Genomic DNA, 22,974 nt, shown 5'->3' with positions numbered 1-22,974 from the left:
TCCAATGAAGGCAAGCATGCCGTATGCCTTCTTGACTACCTTCTCCACCTGTGTTGCCCCTTTCAATGACCTGTGGACCTGTACTCCTAGATCTCTTTGACTTTCAATACTCTTGAGGGTTCTACCATTCACTGTATATTCCCTACCCGCATTAGCCCTTCCAAAATGCATTACCTCACATTTGTCCGGATTAAACTCCATCTGCCATCTCTCCGCCCAAGTCTCCAGACAATCTAAATCCTGCTGTATCCTCAGACAGTCCTCATCGCTATCCGCAATTCCACCAACCTTTGTGTCGTCTGCAAACTTACTAATCAGACCAGTTACATTTTCCTCCAAATCATTTATATATACTACAAAGAGCAAAGGTCCCAGCACTGATCCCTGTGGATCATACGGACGCTGTGATTAGTTTGTCTAGCGCTTTGAAAAAGGCCTTGGGGGATGTAGATCGGGCTGGATCTGAATAGGAAGAGGTACCTGGGCAGCACGTTCATTTTGATCATCTGGACACTCCCCGCGAGGGAGAGTGGGAGTGTGTTCCATCTTTGCAGGTCCTTTTTTACTTCCTTCGTCAGACTGGTGAGGTTCCATTTATCATAGAATTTACAGTGCAGAAAGAGGCCATTCGGCCCATCAAGTCTGCACCGGCTCTTGGAAAGAGCCCCCTACCCAAGGTCAACACCTCCACCCTATCCCCATAACCCAGTAACCCCACCCAACACAAAGGGCAATTTTGGACACGAAGGGCAATTTATCATGGCCAATCCACCTAACCTGCACATCTTTGGACTGTGGGAGGAAACCGGAGCACCCGGAGGAAACCTACGCATATACGGGGAGGATGTGCAGACTCCGCACAGACAGTGACCCAAGCCGGAATCGAACCTGGGACCCTGGAGCTGTGAAGCAATTGTGCTGTCCACAATGCTACCGTGCTGCCCATTTATGGATCTCTTTCCAGTCATGGGCTATTTGGATCCCCAGGTAGTGGAATTTGTATTGGGCTTGCTTAAACGGCATTCCCATTAGTGCTGCCCCCCTCCTTGTGGGTGTACCGGGAAGATCTCGCTTTTGCTCATGTTGAGTTTGTAGCCCGAGAAGGCGCCAAACTCTTTCAGGAGCGCGATGATTCCGTCCATTCTGCTCTGTGGATCTGAAATGTAGAGGTGCAGGTCATCTGCATAGAGTGAGACTCTGTGCTCTCTGCTGCCCTTCAGATCCCCCTCCAGCCTTTTGCTGCTCTGAGCGCAATTGCTAGCGGCTCGATCGCTTGAACGAACAGCAGCGGGGACAGTGGGCATCCTTGTCTGGTGCCCCTGTGCAGCTGCAGGTATCGGGAATTGGTGTTGTTGGTCCGTCCACTCGCCATGGGAGTGTTGTATAGGAGTTTTACCCAGGAGGTGAATCCTGTTCCAAGCCCGAACCCCTCCAGTACCTCTATGAGGTATTTCCATTCAACTCTGTCGAAGGCCTTTTCTGCGTCTAGGGAGACGATCACCTCTGGTGTTCTCTCCCCAGATGGGGATCATTATCACGTTCAGCAGGCGCCTAATGTTCGAGGTAAGCTGTCTACCTTTGACAAAGCTCGTCTGGTCCTCTGCGCCACCTCTGATACGCAGTCTTCTAGCATTTTGGCTAGGATTTTGGCATCTGCGTTCAGCAGTGAGATGGGGCTGTATGACCCACATTCCGTTGGGTCTTTGTCTTAAGTATCAGCGAGATTGAGGCCAGTGCTAGCGTGGGTGGCAGTGTGCCCCTAGCTAGCGAGTCTGTGAACATCTCCCGCAGGTGCGGGGCCAGTGCGGTCACAAATGTTTTGTAGAAGTCCGCCGAGAACCCGTCTGGTTCCGCGCCCTCCCCGCCTGCATGGAGCTAATGCTGTCCATGATCTCTCCCAGTGCTAGTAGTGTTTCCAGGCCACGTTTTCTGCCCTCCCCCACGACTGGTATGTCCAGTCCATCAAGGAACTGTTTCATCCCGGGCTCCCCCATTGCGGGCTCTGAGGTGTACAGCCCTTGACATTTTGTTGATCTTTTCTGGTTCTGTTTCTAATGTGCCTCTGCAATTTCTCTGGTGGCTGCCTGCTTTCTCAGCTGGTGGGCAGCACTGTAGCATTGTGGATAGCACAATTGCTTCACAGCTCCAGGGTCCCAGGTTCGATTCCGGCTTGGGTCACTGTCTGTGCGGAGTCTGCACATCCTCCCAGTGTGTGCGTGGGTCTCCTCCGGGTGCTCTGGTTTCCTCCCACAGTCCAAAGATGTGCAGGTTAGGTGGATTGGCCGTGATAAATTGCCCTTAGTGTTCAAAATTGCCCTTGGTGTTGGGTGGGGTTACTGGGTTATGGGGATAGGGTGGAAGTGGGCGCTTGGGTAGGATGCTCTTTCCAAGAGCTGGTGTAGACTCGATGGGCCGAATGGCCTCCTTCTGCACTGTAAATTCTATGATTCTGGTGTGTCAGCCGGCGGCTGGCTTTGTCTCCGTGTTCGTATCGGGTTCCACGTGCCTGGCGGAGTTGGTGCACTGCTTTCCTGGTGGAGAGCAGATCAAAGTTCCTTTGTAGCTCTTTCCTCTCCGCCGGGAGCTCTACGGTCGGTGCCTCGGAGTATTTACAGTCTACCTCCAGTATGGAGTCGACCAGCTGCTGCCTAGCCGCCCTTTCCTCCTTGTCCCTTCGCACTTTGAAAGCGATGTTTTCCCCTCTTAGTACGGCCTTTAGCGCTTCCCAGAAGGTGGAGGGCGAGACCTCCCCGTTCTGGTTGTTCTCCGTGTACTCTGCTATGGCCCGTGACATCCTTTCGTTGAAGGCCTTGTCGGCCCGTAGGGCAATGTCCAATCTCCATGTAGGGCGTTGGGCCCTGCCTCACGTCCATGTAATGTGGAGCGTGGTCTGATATCACAATTGCAGAGTATTCCACTTTGTCTATCCTCGGAAGCACCGTTTTCCCCACCACAAAGAAGTCAATTCTGGTGCATACGTGGTGTACTGGGGAGAAGAAGGAGAACTCCTTCTCCCCTGGGTGGGTGAACCTCCCGGGGTCCACCACTCCCATCTGTTCCATAAAGTGACCGAGTTCCCTTGTCATGCTTGAGGTTTTCCCCTTTTTGGGGTTTGATCTGTCAGTCGTTGGATCCTGTACACAGTTGATGTCCTCCCCCATGATTAGTTGGTGCGTCGCTATGTCCGGGATTTCTGCCATGGGCTTTTTGATGAAGCTTGTGGCGTTCCAGTTGGGTGCGTACACGTTAACTAGTACTACCAGTGCCCCATCCACAGCCCTGCTGACCATGACATACTGTCCCCCTGGGTCTGTAACCGTCTTTGTCACCCTAAACATTGTCCTCTTGACGATCAGTATTGCCACCCCCATGGCCCTCGTCCCGTAACAGGAACGGTAGGTCTGTCCCACCCAGCCCTTTCTTACCCGCAGTCGGTCCTGCTCTCTCAGGTGTGTCTCTTGTGTGTGACTATGTCGGCCCTCATATTTCTTAAGTGGGTGAGGACTCTGGATCTTTTCACTGGGCCGTTGAGTCCTCTTACGTTCCAGGTGACTATCCTGGTGGGGGGCTTCTGTCCCCTCCCTCCTGTGGGATTAACCATACTTACCTGGTGGACGTGCGCCTGCCCTCCGGGGTTTCCCTTTGTTACGTGGCCGTCCAGGATGGCCGATGTCACTGCTCTCTCCATGCGGTCGAGTCTCTGCGCTCCTGGATATCCCTTTGTCCAGGGGGCACCCGACATGGCCGCCTACTGTGTGTCCACCACGCAGGTAGTCCCCTGCACTCTGGGGTCTCCCTTCGCCCAGAGACCGTACTGGATGGGTGCTTGCAGCGATTCCTTGTTTCGAGCCCTTGGTTGTGGCACTTTGTAGCCCTATTGCTATTCCTTTTCTTTTTTTAAAATAAATGTTTTATTAAAGCTTTTCCAAGCTACGTTTTTACATAACAAAACTAAAGTACAAATAATAATAAAAATAAACAAGAATTATTAAACAAAACAAGGTGGGTGTTGTCTTCCTATAAAACTTACACTATATCAACAGTCTCCCCCCCCCCCCCCTCCCCCTCCCCCTGCCTGAGGACCCCCCCCCCTCGCGAAGGATGCTGCTGCTGCTGACAATTACTACTCCCCTAGAAAGTCAAGGAAAGGTTGCCACCGCCGGGAGAACCCCATCAAGGACCCTCTCAAGGCGAACGTTATTCGCTCCAGGCTGAGGAACCCCGCCATGTCGCTAACCCAGGTCTCCACACTCGGAGGTTTTGAGTCCCTCCACATTAACAGAATCCGTCTCCGGGCTTCCAGGGAGGCAAAGGCCAAAACCTCGGCTTCTTTCGCTTCCTGCACTCCCGGATCCTCCGCCACCCCAAATATCACTACCGCTGGACTCCAAAATCCTAGACATCACCCTCACAAACCCCTGCCAGAATTCTTTAAGCGCCGGGCATGCCCAAAACATATGGGCATGGTTCGCCGGACTCCCTGCACATCTCGGGCACCTGTCTTCCACCCCAAAAAAACATACTCATTCTTGCCGCCGTTATGTGCGCCCGATGCACCACCTTAAACTGGATTAAGCCGAGCCTGGCACATGATGAGGAGTTCACCCTGCCCAGGGCGTCGGCCCACAGGCTCTCACCCAGCTCCTCCTCCCACTTGCCCTTCAACTCCTCCACTGAGGCTTCCTCCACCTCCACCTCCTGGTAGATGTCCGACACCTTCCCCTCCCCTACCCAGACGCCAGACACCACCCTATCCTGGATCCTACACGGTGGCAGCAGCGGGAATGTCCCCACCTGTTTCCTAAGAAAGTCCTGAACCTGGAGGTACCTGAACGCATTCCCCAGGGGCAGGCCGAACCTCACCTCCAGCGCCTGCATGCTAGCGTCTATAAACAGGTCCCCCATTCTCCTAATACCAGCCTTGGAACCCCCCCATCCATCCTACCTGGAGCAAATCTATGGTTATTCCGTATCGGGGTCCACACAGAGGCCCCCTCCTCTCCAGTGTCTCCTCCACTGCCCCCAAATCCTCAGTGCCGCCGCCACCACCGGACTTGGTTTTTCGCGCCGGTGAGAACGGCAGAGGAGCCGTGACTAGTGCCCCTAGGCTGGTGCCTTTGCATGACCAGCCGCCCCCTCCTCCATCATCCACTTACTAATCATGGCCACATTGGCCGCCCAATAGTAGCTGCAGAAGTTTGGCAGAGCCAGTCCTCCTCTTCCCCCCTCCCCCGGCTACGCTGCAAGAATGCCCTTTTAACTCGTGGGGTTATATTCGCCCACACAAACCCCGTAACAATCCTATTCACCCGCTTAAAAAAGGACTTGGGGATGAAAATGGGGAGGCGCTGAAAGATGAAGAGGAACCTGGGGAGAACCGTCATCTTCACAGTCTGCACCCGCCCCGCCAGGGAAAGCGGGAGCATATCCCACCCTTTAAACTCTCCTTCCATCTGCTCCACTAGCCGGGTTAAGTTGAGCCTGTGCAGGGCATCCCAGTTCCTGGCAACCTGTATCCCCAAGTACTGAAAGCTCTTCTCTACTATCTTGAGTGGGAGCTCTCTCAGTCTCTCCTCCTGGCCCCTAGCGTGGACCACGAACAGCTCACTCTTCCCCACGTTCAATTTATACCCAGAGAAGCTCCCAAAGTCCCTCGGGATCAGCATGACCTCCCTGAGGCACGATCAATTTGGCTGGAGACGGAGTTGAATTCAAACTGAGGCTTTATTAGTCTCTGAAGTGTGGCCTCCTACAGCAGCTGACGAAATGCCTGCGAGCTGGAGGCCACGCATATTTATAACCCGGCTCCTGGGCGGAGCTAGCATGTAGGGGCCCAGGTGACCCTGTATGCAGGTTCTAACGTACAACACTTAATATAGGAACACAGTGGTTTACCACACTCCCCCATTCCCTCTAGCGGGTCCGAAATGTACAACAACAGGTCATCCGCTTAGAGGGAGACCCGGTGTTCCTCCCCACCCCCCCCGTGCACCAGCCCCCTCTAAACCCTTGAAGTCCTGAGCGCAATGGCCAACGGCTCAATTGCCAGGGCAAACAGCAACGGTGAGAGGGGTCCCCCCTGCCTCGTCCCCTAGTGCAGCCTGAAATATTCCGACCTTAGCCGGTTTGTGGACACACTCGCTACAGGGGCCTGATACAGCAGCTTGCCCCACCCTATAAATCCCTCCCCGAATCCAAACCTGCCTAGCACCTCCCACAAATACTCCCACTCTACCCTGTCAAAGGCCTTCTCCGCGTCCATCGCAGCCACCACCTCCACCTCCCCCCCCTCTGAGGGCATCATGAGAATATTCAGGAGCCTCATCACATTCGCGTTCAGCTGCCTGACCTTAACAAAACCCGTCTGGTCCTCCCCAATCACTCCCGGGACACAGTCCTCTATTCTGGTGGCCAGAATTTTTGCCAACAGTTTGGCGTCTACATTCAGGAGCGATATCGGCCTGTAGGACCCACACTGAAGCGGGTCCTTCTCCTTCTTCAAGATAAGTGAAATCAATGCCTGCGACATCGTTGGGGGGAGGGTCCCTCTCTCCTTTGCCTCATTGAAGGTTCTTAGCAGGAGCGGGCTCAGTAGTTCCGAGAACTTCTTATATAATTCTACGGGGAAGCTATCCGGACCCAGGGCCTTGCCCGACTGCATGCCTGCCAGCCCCCTGACTACCTCCTCCAACTCAATTGGGGCCCCCAATCCCTCCACTTCCACCCTTGGGAACCTCAACCGGTCCATAAACTGCCTCATCCCTTCCCCCTCCCAAGGGGTTCCGACTCTTATAACTTCCCGTAGAACTCCCCGAAGACTTCATTGATCCTCTCTGGGCTCAACACCGTATTACCTTCCTTATCCCGCACTCCCCCAATCTCTCTAGCCGCCTCTCTCTTGCGCAGTTGGTGCGCCAGCATCCTACTCGCCTTCTCCCCATATTCGTAGACTGCCCCTTTCCCTTTCCTTAACTGCGCCTCCGCCTTCCCCATGGTCAGCAAGTCAAACTCCGCCTGGAGTTTCCGGCATTCGTTCAGCAGCCCCCCCTCTGGGGCCTCTGCATATCTCCTGTATACCCGGAGTATCTCTCCCACCAGCCTCTCCCTCTTCTCTCTGTGGGACCTGATGGGGATTAACTCTCCCCTCACGACCGCCTTCAAAGCGTCCCACACCACTGCCACCGTTACCTCCCCTGTGTCATTCGCTCCCACATAGTTCTCAATGCTCCTCCCTATCCGCCCACACACCTCCTCATCCGCCAGCAGCTCCACATCCAGTCTCCAGAGAGGGCGCTGCCCCCGCTCCGCCCCCAGCCGCAGATCCACCCAGTGCGGGGCATGGTCCGAGGCCGCAATGGCCGAGTATTCAACCCTCCCCACCCTAGTGATCAGCACCCTACTCAACACAAAGAAGTCTATCCGCGAATAGACTTTATGGACGTGGGAGAAAAAGGAGAACTCCTTCGCCCTTGGCCGTGCAAACCTCCACGGGTCCACACATCCCCATCTGGCCCATGAACTCCCACAGAGCCCTGGCCGCCGCCGGCCTCTTTCCCGACCTGGAACGGTCCAGAATCGGGTCCAAGACCGTATTAAAGTCCCCTCCCATAATCAGGTTCTGGACTCCAAGTCGGGATCCTACCCAACACCCGCCTCATGAAGTCCGCATCGTTTGGGGCATACACATTCACTGACACCACCTGGGCCCCCTGCAGCTTGCCACTCACCATTATGTACCTGCTCCCCCCCCCCTTGTCCGCCACGATACTCCCCGCCTCAAATGCCACTCGTTTACTGACCAAAATAGCCACTCCTCTGATCGTCTAACACCGAGTGAAACACCGGTCCCACCCATCCTTTCCTTAGCCTCATCTGGCCCGCGAGCTTTAAGTGCGTCTCTTGCAACATGGCCACGTCCGCCTTCAACCCCATTAAATGCGAGAACACGTGGGAACGCTTGACCGGCCCATTCAGGCCCCTCACGTTCCACGTAATCAGCCTGGTCGGGGAGTTGGCCACCCCCCCATCCTGCCGACTAACCATCTCCCTTTTTCGGCCAGCCACGTGCCCCCGCCTCCCGATTCCAGCCCTCCCCTCAGCGACCCCCTAGCCCGACTCTCCATCCATTCCCCTCACCTGGCTCCCCTTCTGTCAGCACAGCAGCACCCCCCCCCCTCCCTGCCAAGCATCCGCTTAGCGCTCCCGCCCCTAAACATGTTGCCTCCTTCGGGCCCCCTTCCCCCTCAGGGTAGAGGGGCAAACGCCAACCGGGACCTTCCTATGCGCCGGACAGCCCGTCCCGGGCGTTTCCCGCCCCCTAAAACCAAACCCCTGAAAAACAAAACAAACAACAAAACCACCAACCAAACGAGCAGACAAGCAAATAATCTTCTGCTTTACCCGCCATCTTACCCCCGGTCCACCCTCACCCGCACACTTCACCCCCATACAACTGTCCCTTAGTTCAGGTCCTGCTTCTCGTGCCTGATGAACGACCACGCCTCATCCGGCGTATCAAAGTAATGGTGCCTGTTCTGGTACGTTACCCACAGTCACGCCGGATGAAGGAGGCCAAACTTCACCCCTTTGCTGTGGAGGACCGCCTTAGCCCGGTTGAACCCTGCACGCCTTCTCGCCAACTCAGTTCCCAAGTCCTGGTAGATGCGGATCTCGCCATTCTCCCACTTACTGCTCCGCTCTTTCTTCGCCCACCACAGGACTCGCTCCCGGTCTGTTAAACGATGAAACCGTATCACCTTGCCCTCGGTGGCTCGTTCACCCTCGGCTTTCTGGTGAGGACCCTGCGCCCCATCCAGCTCTAAGGGCCATGGGAAGGGCCCCGCGCCCCTCAGCGTCCCCAACATCGTGGTCACGTATGTGTTCGCGTCCGCCCCCTCCGCTCCTTCGGGAAGGCCCAGGAGACACAGATTATGGCTCCGAAAACTGGACTCAAAGTCATCTAGACTCTCTTGCTATATCTTATGTAGCGCCTCGTGCCTCTCCACCTTCACCGCCAGGCCCATGATCTCGTCCTCATTCTCCGCCACCTTCCTCCTCACCACCTTGATCTCCTTCTCCTGCGCCTTCTGGGCCACCACAGTCTTCTCCATGGAGGCCAACATCTCCGTTTTAAGCTCCACAAAGCAACTTTTTAAGAATTCTTGTTGTCCATTGGCCCACTGGGCCCACACCTCCCGATCTTCTCCGGTGACCATTTTGTTTTCCTGGACCTTCTCTATCTTCCCGGCGTTTGCACGTCTGCCGGTCTCACTCCTAGTTCTCTCCATGCAGCCCCGGGGGGGGGGGGGGGGAACCTCTCCCGCACCCGTTCCCACACTAGTCTCAGCCTCCAAATGCCACCACCGTCCCGTTCAGCGGCTCAAAATACCAACCTCGGCGGGAGCTGCCGTGAACGCGTGACCTAGCAGGTCATGGCCGCTGCCGGAAGTCCGCTATTCCTTTTCTAGCCTTGTTTGTCCCTCCTCCCCTGTGTCCACCCCCCGGTCTCTCCCTCCTTCCCTGTGTCGTCGTCCCCCCCCCCCCCGTCTCTCCCTCCTTCCGTGTCGTCCCCCCCCCCCCGCCGGTCTCTCCCTCCCAGTGTCTCTGCATCTGCCCCCCCCCCCCCTCTCCCTCCTTCCGTGTCATCCCCGTCCCCCCGCCGGTCTCTCCCTCCCAGTGTCTCTGCATCTGCCCCCCCCCCCGGTCTCTCCCTTCCCCCCCCCCCCTCCTTTGTCCCTCTTTCTCCTGTTCCTATCCCCATTTGCTCTCCCGCCTCTGTTAAGTGCTCCCCCCCACCCCCCTGCCTGACACCTTCCCCCTGTTGGGGGCGCCCTGCGTCCCTGATTTGTTGCATGCCCCCCGCACTAGCTTTCCTGCTAGTGCGGTGGCCCCCCTCTCTGGAGTTACTCTCTCGCTTCTCCCTTGCCCGGCCTCTGCGGTTTTCTGCCCGCTCTGCCCCTATCCTACCCTGCACTCCTCTTGCTTGCTCTCCCTTCTCCGCAACTCTTGCTCCCTTGTGCTGGGGCCTCTATCCTGGCATTTTGCCTTCTCGCGCGGGTTTTCCTGATCGTCCACTCTGCCCTTCAGGCTTCCCAGTGTTGTGCCCAGTCTCGCCGCCTCTCTCTCCAGGGCCGTGATCCAGTCGCTCATGTCAGTCGCGGCTTTCTCCAGCTCTTTAATGGTCACCTCTTGGGCTTCCAGTTTCTCCTCTGCTCTGCCCAGGGCCTGCTGCACCTCCGCCAGGGCCTTGGCCATTGCTGCCTGCACTGCAGCCTCTATGTCTGCCCTAGCCTCTGCCTTGTTTTCTGCTGATGGCCCCTCAGCACCTCGGCAAAGGCTGCCTTCCAGTTCCCCCCTGGCCCAGGGGGAAAATGCTCCTGTCTGCCCAGTTCTTTTTATTGCGGCAAACCTTCCGTTCCGCCACTTCGTGCACTGATTAGCTCGTCTGAACAGGCTCGCCCATTGCCCCGTCTGCTTTTGGTGCCCCTTCTCCTTTGGCTGCCTTCTGGCATTTTCCCCCCCACTTTTTTTCCCCCTTTCTTTCCCCCCCTTTTTCTTTTCCCCTCCCTTCTCTCCTTTATCCCTTTTTTTTGCAAACATTTTTTTTCAAGAGAATGTTTTTTAAAAAAGTGAAAAACATTTCTTTCTCTTTAAAAGTTTTCTTTTCAAAGTTTTGTTTTTTCAAAAGGGGGTGTTCTTTTTTCTTTTCCCTCATTCACCTAGGGTCGAGAGAGAGAGAGAGGCTTCTGGCCGGGGGCCCCTCTTTGTTCGTGCCTCGTGGTGGTCGCCGCCGGGGGGGGGGGTGGGGTGGTGGTGGCTTGGTCCCTGCCTTGGTCCGGGCCGCCACTCGTTCTGCCCTGCGCTCTGCTGCCGTGCCGGTGGGGGGTGCCGCTGGATCGCTCCGCTCCTGAGCGCCCAGTTCTCCCGCTCTAGCGAGCTTTGGAGTCCGGGCTTTTCTTCGTCCCCACTCTCTTGTTGCGGCGGGGGGCAGGGGGCAAACGGGTGAATTTGCGCGCATGGCTGCAACTTCTCGGCGAGGAGCGGGATGCAACTTTGTTCCCCTCCAGGAGCTCCTCCACCCGCAACCGCTCTCTTCCCCCGCTGGAAGCCGAATCAGACCAACCCTTAATAACAATGATGTAGAACTGTGTTACCTGCCTGGTGAGAGGGCTGGTGGGCAGGAGGGTACAGCAACAGCAGGTGGTCACAGCCAGAGACCATGGGGGTGTTCCCCGATGAACGGGAGGTTGGTAAAGCCTGGAGGCACTTAACCTCGTGGAGCCAACAGCTGCCAAGTTTCCCGCACAGTGTTGCTATGTGTTATATTGGCTTCCTAATTACTTTATGGGAACCCAATTTAAATATGTGAATGTGCAGTTCAGCCACAACTCGCCAGACACTCTGATACGCCTGCTGTAAAAAAAAAGGACAGAGATATGTAGAACGGTTTGGGGGCAAATTCCTCGTATTTCACTTCTTAACTCTCGGCCCTCTCCCACCCATTTGGGGGGTGGGGAGGACCGGGGCAATATAAACATCACTGTTCCAATCAACTCTTCCCATTCCTTCATCATTTCAAACACCCGAGGAGCTATTTTGGTGCAAGTGTGAAAGTAGGAGCAAATTGAGTGCTATGCCAGTAAGACAAAATAAAAATGATGTGGAGATGCCGGCGTTGGACTGGGGTGACACAATTCACACCTCTTTAACCTGGGGTTACCCCATCTCTGGATCTGTAAAGATTTAATCGCCTGCTAATGGTCGCATTCCTAGCATTGTTTGGCATCTTTGAATTTGTCTATATATGTGTTTCTGGAACATACCTCTGTGGTGTTGGGTGCTCTGGTGCACAGATGAGCCAACACAGTTGTATGTGGTACAACTCTATTTTATTATAACTTTTATAATACAGTTCGTTCTGGATACTCTGCACGTGCTGTCTCCCTAAGTCTGTTTGGCAACAGATGTGTCCTGGTTCTCCTCTGCAGCTAATACTGACCACCGGGGGTCGTGTCTGTGCTTTTATATCTTTCTGTCATTGGTTGTGGTGTTGTGTGTTCTGATTTGTCTGTTGGTGTGTCTATCATGATGTGTGTGTTTGAATATCATGACATCCCCCCTTTTTACAAAGATATGTGCCTACGTGGTTATAAATATAATTGTGTCGTGAGTGCATCGAAGAGTGTGTGTGTGTGTTATGTACAGCGTGTGTATATGACGTAACTATTTACATGGGGCGATGTCGGGTGCGTCACACTAACAAGGTTGTACCATAACAAAACTTGGATGCGAGAGAAAAAAAAAACTTGAACATTGGTCTGGTCAGACGATATCTGGAACAATAAACAACAACAGGTTATAATACAGAAGTGTTTGACTTTTTGAACGTATGAACAGCGTTATAAGTCCAGTCTAATGGGTGACCGCCTCAAGAATGGGCTGGTCCTCAAGCCGGTTCAGCTGTGGAGATTTGGGGTCACACTGGTTCACCTTGGACTGTTGGAGGTGATGCTGTTGCCGAAGTCTCTACTTTACCATTTGTTGTACTTCGTGCAGTGCTTGGTTTTTTCATTCGTGCAAATATAACATTCAACATCTTTGTTAGTGGTGCCTTGGCTGTGGTTTGGTTCTGGTGGCGATGGAAGGGGCATGATCCGTGGCATCTCCACGAAGTCATCCTTGGGAACCAGTGGAGGATCCGGCGTGTGCGTACGGTTCAGTTGCGAGCGTGGAAGGCGGCGCAAAGCTCGCTGATTGCGCCTACGCACCAATCCATCCGCCCTGCATGCCAGGAACAAGGTGGAGTCTTTTTCTTTTTATGTTTGTGGTGGACGGCATCTTGTAAGCCGATGGGTCGTCGCCATCGAAGTAGCACCATCACTAATATCATGCAAGGCGATGACTGTGCCAGATGTGGAAGTTGGCCGAGACCGTGTACGCTGGTTCCGGCCACCTGCTGTGCCGGAAGGGCGACTCCGCAGAGAAACGTCGAAGCATGTCGCCTTGGAGAGAGAATTGTTGCTCGCATCAACGTCTGGCGATGGCGCGAATTGGTGTGTCCATCTTGGACCGCCGGTGCTGGTTGCCACTGCCGACCCAGTGGGACTGCCACGCGATCCATTCCCTGTCGCCGTGGCATCCGCCGTCACCCTGAGCGTGCCATCACCGAGGCCGCGACACCGCCCGTCCGGAGCAAGGTCTGGCGTGCGCGAATCAGAGTCGGCGCTTGGCTGCTCCCCATCTGGAGTCCGGTCTGCCTTCCGTTGATGCCCCCCGTCCGGAGTCCCAACAGGTTCACTGGAGGCAGCCGAGATTCCCTGAAGCTGCACTTCTGGAGTCGGAACATGCAGGAATGCACCAACCAGTGGAGAGGGTCGAGCCATCGAGGGTGGAAGCGGTGCGCCGCCACCGCAGTCGTCAGTGGTCCCACCGTGATCGTCGAGTGCCTCGGTACGCACTAGGCGAGGTCCGTCACCTTGCACCTTTTGCATGGGAAGTGGGATGCTGTCGTCACTCGTCTCACATCCCGTGGATAGATCCTCATTAGCAGCTTGCTGTTCACTAGGGTTGGGTAAATTGTCAGAGTTTTCATCTGGTGGTGCACACCATGTCGGTGGACTGTCATTGTCTTGCCGTTGTCCTTCATTTGGGCTTTTCTTCTTTGGAATTTTAAATCTTCCCCCAGACATTGCAGAACCTTGTTTATTACCCCCAAATTCTCCCATAGGTATGGTCTCGAATATAGGATCCAATGTTTCTATCGACATTGTACTATTTTCCAAAGAACATTCCGTTTCACTTTTCTTCTCAGGTGCCTCATATGTATCTTTGTCTAATGTACATGCCTTCATGGTCTCTGGGTCTGATTTTGCTGGGACTGGCATGGTCACAGTCTCTCTTTTACTGTTCTCAATTGCCCACATTATACTCCCCATACATAACTGCTTAATCACTGGGGTTAGTGTGGTACAATGGATAATCGGGTCGACCTTATCTGCATCTTCACCATTAGTGGAAAGCACACTTGGTTCACTTGAAACTGCTGTGGGTTTTAAATTCGTTATCTGGCTACTCGATGTCGGTGTCCTCAGGATTCTTGCTCCAATGTTCTGCTCAATAATCAGTGGAGCGTGTATAGGTTCAATGCAATTAATGTTCCCCTCAAGGTTTGAAGAGTCATTACTGACTAACTGCTGGTCTCCGAAGTTGGGATTTTGCGGTGTTGTGTTGAAGGGAGACATTTGTCCCTGCTGTAGATATGATTCAGGTTGTGTTATTTCCATTACCTGAGGATCAATGTCTTGTCCATTTTTTCGATCCGTACTAAAACACTGGCAATTCTCAGTCTGCTCCTTGCAAGTTAAACATTCAATTAATTTCGTTAGCAAATCCTCAGCATCCTTCTGTGGCCGTGCAGCATTATTAATCTCTGTTCGGCTATAATGATCCTGAAGGTCAGCGCATAAACCTTTTTTCTTCGGGCTTGGACGAGGCGATTCCTTTGGCTTGTCTTCAGTTGGGCTTGAACAGTCTTCAGCGCTGTGCCCTTCATTGTAGCATGAGAGACCGTCATGTTCATGCTGCTGTGTAGTGGAGCATGGTAGGCTGTTATAGCCTTCTTGCTGTTCACGTGAGCATGGCAGACTTGCATCGTCTGCCGCTGGTTGGTCAGGAGAGGTTGCTAGACCCTCATGGTCTTGTTCCTGCAAGGACTGCGCTCTGGAGTCTTGCGTTCCTTCCATCGTGGAGTCCGTCCACGAGCTCTCTGTGGAGGCTTGTGACACTGGAGTCACTTCTTGTTCGTGCAAGGACTGCGCTCTGGAGTCTTGCGTTGCTTCTATCGTGGAGGCTGTCCACGAGCTCTCTGTGGAGGCTTGTGACACTGGAGTCACTTCTTGTTCGTGCAAGGACTGCGCTCTGGAGTCTTGCATTTCTGCAATTGTGGAGTCTGTCCACGAGCTTGCTGTGGAAGCTTGTGACACTGGAGTCACTTCTGGTTCATGCGAGGACTGCACTCTGGAGTCTTGCATGTCTTCTTTCATAGAGTCGGGAACGTTGAGCGGGACGTGGACCACGCTCTGTGTGGCAGCAGGGCACTCTCCGTGTGCTTGCACCGCTCCCTGTCTGTTAATGTCAGGCTGCAGCATCATCCGGTACTGATAAGTTGGAACGTCATATCTGCTGGATTGAAGATCCTCAAATCCGAAAAATGAATCCGCATCTGCGTCGGATTCAATGTGGGGGCCGCCAATGTGCAACACGAAAGGTTCGTCCGAGTCATAGTCATATAGGACCACGGAGCTATCATTGGGCTCGCGAGGTCCGGAAACACTGTAAAGATCGTCATCGAAGTATTCAAGGTCGGAATCATCGGCTTGTGCGTAGGTAACTGCTTGTCGGAGGGTTCTTCGGAGGTCAAATTCATCTCCTGGGTCAATTTGCGGCACTGTGCTGTCATTCCAGGTGAGGGAAGGTTGTTTTACAGCTTTAACAGATTTTTGTTTTTTTGATTTGGGACGTTCCCCTTTTAAATTGGATTTGGGACGTTTCCCTTTTAAATTGGTGCAGTCTGGGGCCTCTGACATCCTGACGCTCGGTATGTAGCACGTAGGAAGCGACTGCGCATGCTCAGATCGCTGTTCCTTTACCGATGGCCGTTTTCTGGACTGCGCATGCGCAGCATCTCGCGCATGCGCAAACGAAACTTCCGGTTCTGCGCACTGCTCGCGCAACTGTGCTAGCGTGATACCTTTAGCAAGATGGCCGCCGACCTCGACCCAGCCTTCTCTCAGGCCCGGGATTTTGGCCTCTGGGAATTCGGGCTCCGGGATCCCAGCCACGAGGTGAGTACTGCAGCTTTTCTTACCTTTATGTGCCGATTGGATTGCGTTTTCTTCACAGTACTTGGAGAATTTGCCCAGGACTGCCTGGTAATCGTACCTTTGCTGCCTCCTGAAGAACCTGAACCTTCTGAATATTTCTCTTGCCCTTGCACCGGCGATGGTGAGGAGAAATTCAATTTTTTCCCTATCATCCAGGTCTTGGAGTTCAGCTGCCACCAGGAACAATTCGAACATTTGCCGGAATCGCCGCCAGTTTTCGCGGAGGTCGCCGTGGCACTGGAGCGGCTGCGGAACCGGGAGCTCGTACATCATGCCTGGGCACTGCTGGTTGTCTGTGTACACGGAGGTATGCCGGCAGGTATCGATCCACTCCTGTACCATGTGGTGTTGGGTGCTCTGGTGCACAGATGAGCCAACACAGTTGTATGTGGTACAACTCTATTTTATTATAACTCTTATAATACAGTTCGTTCTGGATACTCTGCACGTGCTGTCTCCCTAAGTGTGTTTGGCAACAGATGTGTCCTGGTTCTCCTCTGCAGCTAATACTGACCACCGGGGGTCGTGTCTGTGCTTTTATATCTTTCTGTCATTGGTTGTGGTGTTGTGTGTTCTGATTTGTCTGTTGGTGTGTCTATCATGATGTGTGTGTTTGAATATCATGACAACCTCTTCATTCACCTGAGGAAGGAGCAGCGCTCCGAAAGCTAGTGACATCGAAACATACCTGTTGGACTTTAACCTGGTGTTGTAAGACTTCGTACAAAATAAAAAGTAAGACATGCCAGTTTCCAAGTCTGGATTTAGTGCAATAACCGCTTACTATAATTGAAACTTGCATGGAAGCACTTGAAGAAACCTGCAGGCTTAGTACTTAATTGCCAATTGGACACAATTTTCATGGAGCTGTATGAGGGGAGGCAGTGGCATAATGGTATTGTCACTGGACTAGTAATCCAGGGTACTGCTCTGGGGACCTGGGTTTGAATCCCACCATGGCAGAAAGAAGGGAATTTTAATTCATTACGAAAATCTGGAATTAAAAGTCCAATGAAGACTGTGAAAACATTGTTGATTGTTGTAAAAACCCAACAGGTTCACTAATGTTCTTTTAGGGAAGGAAATCTGCCGTCCTTACCTGATCTGGCCTACATGTGATGACCAGGATTGGGGACATGCTGCGTAGCAGAGGAGTGAGCTGCATGACACCCCATGAATTAGCATGCTTGTTCTGGGCCTCGATGGCAAGATCCGCGATGGACTACCACCTGAGCACATTCCTGCTCGGGTGGAATTTGGCATTGGCCCTAAGCCCCGAACTCTGCCTCGGCAGCCGGTGCCCCACAACCCACGTCAGCTCATGGAAATGCCCTCCATACCCTTTCCCACTATATGGCGGGGGGGGGGGGGGGGGGGGCTCTTGTATGGGCTGCTGCTGCACACCCTTCATGCTGTCATGGGTGAATGAGGGAAAAGAAAAAAGAACATCCCCTTTTGAAAATACAAAACTATGAAAGAAAACTTTTAAAGAGAAAGAAATGTTTTCACCTTTTTTTGTTTACTTTTTTAAAAAAAATTCTCTTGGAGAAAAAAAAAGGGGGGGGAAATGCCAGAAGGGAGCCAAAGCAGAGGGAAAAGGGGCACCAAAAGCAGACGGGGCAATGGGTGAGCCTTGGTGAGCCTTATCGACATCCGGCACTGGAGAGAGGGATAGTCACATAGGTTTCTGCTTGCCGATTCTTCGTTGTCGCGCCGAGCAGAAGCTTATAGCTAAGATCCGCACACATGAGTACGGCCTCAACCGGGACGTTGGATTCATGTTGCATTATATTCACCCCCCACCAACTGGCCTGGGCTTGCAAAATCCTACCAACTGTCCTGGCTGGAGACAATTCACACCTCTTTAACCTGTGATTATCCCTCTCTCCAGTTACTCCGTCTGGACCTGTAAAGACTTAATTACCTGCAAAGACTCGCATTCAAAGTATCGTCTTGCATCACTGACTATGTCTATATATATGTTTCTGGAACCCACCTCTTCATTCAACCGAGGAAGGAGCAGTGCTCCGAAAGCTAGTGATTCGAAACAAACCTGTTGGACTTTAACCTGGTGTTATAAGACTTCTTACTGTGCCCACCCCAATCCAACGTCGGCATCTCCACATCATTCTTTTGAAAAAACATTTTTAAAACTTTTTTGCAATTAAGGGGCAATTTAGCATGGCTAATCCACCTACCCTGCACATATTTGGGTTGTGGGGGTGAGACCCACGCAGACGCAGGGAAAATGTACAAACTAGACACAGACAGTGATCCAGGGCCGGAATCAAACTCATGTCCTCAGCGTCATGAGGCAGCAGTGCACCACCGTGCCACCTCAGAAATCTGCCATCCTTATCTGGTCTGGTCTACTTGTGACTCTAGATCCACCGCAATGTGGTTGACTCTTAAACGCCCTCTGAACTGGCCAAGCAAGCCACGAGTTCAAGAGCAATTTGGGATAGGCAGTAAATGCTGGAGGTGGAGGGAATCGGAAAAGGAGAGTGCGACATTCTCCTCACCCTCCTGTGCCTCATCTGCAGTGCCCACTGCTACTTTGGCTGGTCGCATGTCCTCCTCCCATCCCTCAGCCAGATAAAGAGGGACTCCTATTAAAGGTGCTGATGACCGAACATTACCTTTCTCCTCATGGCTCCGATGAAGTGGAGCACAACAGAAGTCCTCAGTGAATTTCAGAATTAAATGTTGATAAGAGTGAGGAAGTCTTGAGAAAGTGGCTTGTAAAATCTCCCAATGTAGTTTAATGGTCCGCTTCAAACCTCCAACAGCACGCTGTACAGCAAGGTGCTTTCAAGAAATGCTCAAAATCCTCTGCAATGACTTGGTTCCTCCCAACCAGCTGGTCACAGTTAGGAGCGGCTGTCAGTTCAAGTGCTAACCATCAGAATGCTAGGCAGCCTTCCTAATGAGCTCCATAAGACAATTTGTGAAGCAATCAGCCCTCAAATAAGCCTCCGATTGGCTTTCATCTCACAAGTTTCAATTCCTTTACCAAGATGGTACCTTGCACTAAACATGGATTGAACTAGTGTTTTTGCCTGTGATTCATCTTTGCTAAAGGAGGCTCATTAGCACCTATTAGAACCATACTTCACAGGACGAGGCCGTTCAGCCCATTATGCCTGTGTCATCAGAGAGCTATCAGTTAGTTCCAGTCCCATCCATTGGCTCTTCCCACATAGCCCTGAACATTTTCACCCCTTCCAGTAGTTGGGTAATTTCCTTTTGAAATTTACTTTTGACTCTGCCTCCAGCACCGTTTTGGGCCGTGCATTCGCGACCATAATCACCTCCATCGAATTACCCTTTCATTCTCTCTGTTCTATTGAAATCTGCTCCACTATTACAAGTTCATCTCTGAGCTTTCTGGGGAATAATAACACCAGCGTACACTTATATAAGTAACACCTTTATAGTAGCACGGCAGTTTACACTGCTGCCTCACAGTGCCAGGGGCCCAGGTTTGATTCCAGCCTTGGGTGACTGTGGAGTTTGTACGATCTCCCCGTGTCTGCCTGGGTTTCCTCCAGATGCTCTGCTTTCCTCCCAGATGTGCAGGTTAGGTGTATTGGCCATGATCAATGCGCGGGTTTATAGGGATGGGCCTAGGTAGAGTGCTCTTTCGGAGGGGTGTGCAGACCAGAAGGGCCAAATGGCCTCCTCCTGCACTGTAGGATTCTACGGATTCTTTGGATTAACACGTCGTAATGCGTCATTGGTCTGTAAAGAGGCATTAAGTTTGACACCGAACCACATAAGACAATATTCGGACGGGTGACCATAAACATAGCTGAATAGGTAGAGGCAGGGAGAGAGAGAGGCCGGGAGGTTTGGGAGCAAATTCCAGAATTATGGACCTAAATGGCTAAAGGCACAGCTGCCAATGATTGGGTTAGAAAAAGTTTAGGAATGCAAGCAGAGAGGGTGGGAGCAGTTCTCCGAGGGTTGTAATGAATAGTTCATTTTTAAAAGTTCATTTGTGGTATGTGTGTGGCGTTGTCTGGAATAGCATTTATTGCCCACCCCTAAATTGTCCTCGAACTGAGTGGCTTGCTTGGCCATTTCAGAGGGCGATTAAGAGTCAACCACATTGCTGTGGGTCTGGAGTCACATGTAGGCCAGACCAGGTAAGGACACCAGAATTCCTTACCTTTTGTTAAAAATTGTATTTTATTCCAAACATATTCAAAAATACAAAAACATAAATGATCTGGGAACATTCACCCCAACTCACAATTTTACAGTCTGTGCAAGTTTTCCCCCTTTTTCAGCCCCGCCTCCCATGACAAACAATTCCTCGAACATGGTCATGAACAGTCCCCACCGTGCCTCAAAGCCCTCCGCTGATCGCCTCAATTCAAATTTAATCTTCTCCAACCGGAGAAAGTGGTACAGGTCCCCAGCCAGGCCGCTACCCCGGCGACGTTGTCGACCGCATACCAACACAATCCTTCCCTGGGCAACCAGAGAGGCGAAGGCCACCACATCGGCCTTCCTCCCCTCCATCAGCTCCGGTACTTCTGATACCGCAAGAATTGCCACCATAGCGTCAGGCCCGACCTCTATCCCCGCAATATTTGCCAGCGTCCCAAACACCCCACCCAGTATCTCTCTAACTTCTCGCACCCCGAAACATATATACGTGGTTTGCTGGTCCTCACCCACACTTCTCACGCTCGTCTGCCACCCCTGGGAAGAACCCACTCATCCTTGCCCAAGTCTTGGGCTCCCTGTGTAGCGCCTTAAACTGTATCAAACTCATCCTCGCACACGAAGAGGTCGAATTCACCCTGCGCAGCGCCTCACTCCAGACTCACCAACCTATATCCTCCCCAACTCCTCACATTTCTCCTTGATCCTCACCATTTATGTTCCTGCCCTGCTCCCTCAGTCACCCGTATATGTCCCCAATCCTACCCTCCCATCCATGTCCGGAAGCATCAACTGTTCTAATAGGGCATACTTCGGCACCCTGGGAAATCCTTTCTGCACTTTCCGTGTGAAGTCACTCACTTGTAAATACCTAAATTCACTTCCCTTCTCTACCCTCTCCCGCAGCTCTTCCAGACTTGCGAACCTCTCCTCCAAATATAAATCCCTCCCCCCACCAGCCCCACCTCTCTCTATCTCCTGTACATACCATCCGTCTCCCCTGGTTTGAACCCATGGTTCTCACACAACAGTGTTAAGACCAACATCCCCTCCAGCCTGAAGTGTCTCCTCAGATGATTCCACATCCTAATTGTGTACTGTACAACTGGATCTCCGTATATCTCCTCGATGCCAGTGCTAGCGCCGTCGTCACCATGCCCCTAGATTTTCTTCCCTAAAGGACATTAGTGAACCAGTTTTTACAACTGATTTCTACTGAATTCAAATTGTATTGTTTTTGCCACCGTGGGTGGATGGGAACCCAGGTTCCCAGAGCATTATCCTGAGTCACTGGGTGACTAGACCAGTGACAATACCACTGCACCACCGCCTCCCCATTGATACATGAATGTAATAGAATCTGTCCCAATGGGCGGAATTTTTCAACCCTATCCCACCTACCCCCACGGCAACGTGTTTTCCGGTGACTCATTGGCCAGTGGCGGGATCTACCGGCCTTGCTGCTGTCAACGAATCATCCTGTTGTTCACACCGTTTGTTACCGAGAAACCTGCGGCGAGGGGGTCACCGTCAGCGGGTCCGGAAGATCCCACTGGCAAGAACGCTGGAGAATTTCAGCCAGTGTGTCTAAAATCAGTTTTTAATTGAGGTTGAACATTTTGCAGCTAGAAATAAATATTTGTTCAGAAAAAAAGACCCATCTATTGTATTTCTGTGAAGATTGTTGATGTGTTTAACTCCCTTTTAATTGACTTGCATCTTATTTTTTTCAGATTAAGACCATCCTTAGTGGCTTTATTATCAGAGGTTATCTAGGCAAATGGACATTACTGATTAAAACAGTAACTCTGGTGTTGGCTGTATCATCAGGCCTAAGTCTCGGGAAAGAAGGACCCCTAGTTCATGTGGCTTGTTGCTGTGGAAACCTTTTCTGCTGCCTGTTTTCAAAGTACAGTAAGAATGAAGGGAAGAGGAGAGAGGTAAGTGGTAATTTCAAATTATTGGAGCCTATCTCTGTTCATTAATTAAACAGAAACTGGATGAGGATCAGTTAGGAACTGGACTGAGGGATATTAGTCAAATACATATGGAGACAACATTATAGGCCTGAATCAGGCTCCAAAATATTTAGATGTTGGTAGAATGATTCCAAATGTTGGCAATGTCATGACATGGAAGGCAAATGAAGTGTAGACCATTCAGCCCTGGAAATCTGTCCCACCATTCATTCAAGTCATGGCTGATTTCTTTCTCAAACTTCATTTATCCACCACTGGTCAATAACTCTTCCAAACCTTTACCCAAGGAAACAATATATTCACCTCAATCTTGAGGATGTCAGCTCAGCATCCATAGCCTTTTGCGGAGGGGAGAGTATCCATTGAAAGTGGCCAAGCAGTGGTACCTGAATTCATTATTTATTGCCTGAGGCAATGGGAATAAAGTGATTAAAGGGGCGAGGGGTCTCATTTGTGATCATTTCATTGGTGGAAATGGGAGGGCAGTACACAACTTGACTCTTTGTCTTCCTTGCAGGTACTGTCAGCTGCTGCTGCTGCTGGTGTCTCTGTTGCATTTGGTGCTCCCATTGGTGGCGTGCTGTTCAGTTTGGAAGAGGTAAAATACATTCCCGGCGAGAACTGTCGTCTCAGTAAAAGTATCATACCTTAGAAAAGCAAGAAAAATAAAATATTGCAAACATAAGTTTTGAACGCCATTGTCAATCTTGTTGTTTTATTCATTCATGTGACGTGAGCATCACTGGCTAGTCCAGCATTTATTGCCCATGGCTAAATGCCCTTGAGAAAGTCATCTTCCTGAATCAATGCAGTCCATGTGGTGTAGGTAAACCCAGAGTGCTGTTAGGGAGGGGTGAGCAGGAATCCGAGCTCTAATTTTCCAATACGGGCTTGACATCTGGGAGTGGATTGGCTAACCACCTCCATTACGTCTAGCCAGC

At 52.0% G+C, this 22,974-nt stretch overlaps 1 protein-coding gene across 2 annotated transcripts in view; it reads left to right on the top strand.

Annotated features, from left to right (window-relative positions):
* LOC140428115 (H(+)/Cl(-) exchange transporter 4) overlaps nt 1–22,974 on the top strand; it is a 125,768-nt gene that overhangs the window by 86,001 nt on the left and 16,793 nt on the right. For both annotated transcript variants that reach the window (XM_072514191.1, XM_072514192.1), the window contains exons 6-7: nt 21,788–21,994; nt 22,551–22,631. In XM_072514191.1, coding sequence (XP_072370292.1) covers nt 21,788–21,994; nt 22,551–22,631 — 288 coding nt within the window. The remainder of the gene's footprint in view (nt 1–21,787; nt 21,995–22,550; nt 22,632–22,974) is intronic.

This window comes from Scyliorhinus torazame, chromosome 8 (genome assembly GCF_047496885.1).
Source record: "Scyliorhinus torazame isolate Kashiwa2021f chromosome 8, sScyTor2.1, whole genome shotgun sequence".
Classification (NCBI taxonomy): domain Eukaryota; kingdom Metazoa; phylum Chordata; class Chondrichthyes; order Carcharhiniformes; family Scyliorhinidae; genus Scyliorhinus; species Scyliorhinus torazame.
Note: the sequence above shows the minus strand (reverse complement) of the source record. Positions and strands in the feature narration are given on the sequence as shown.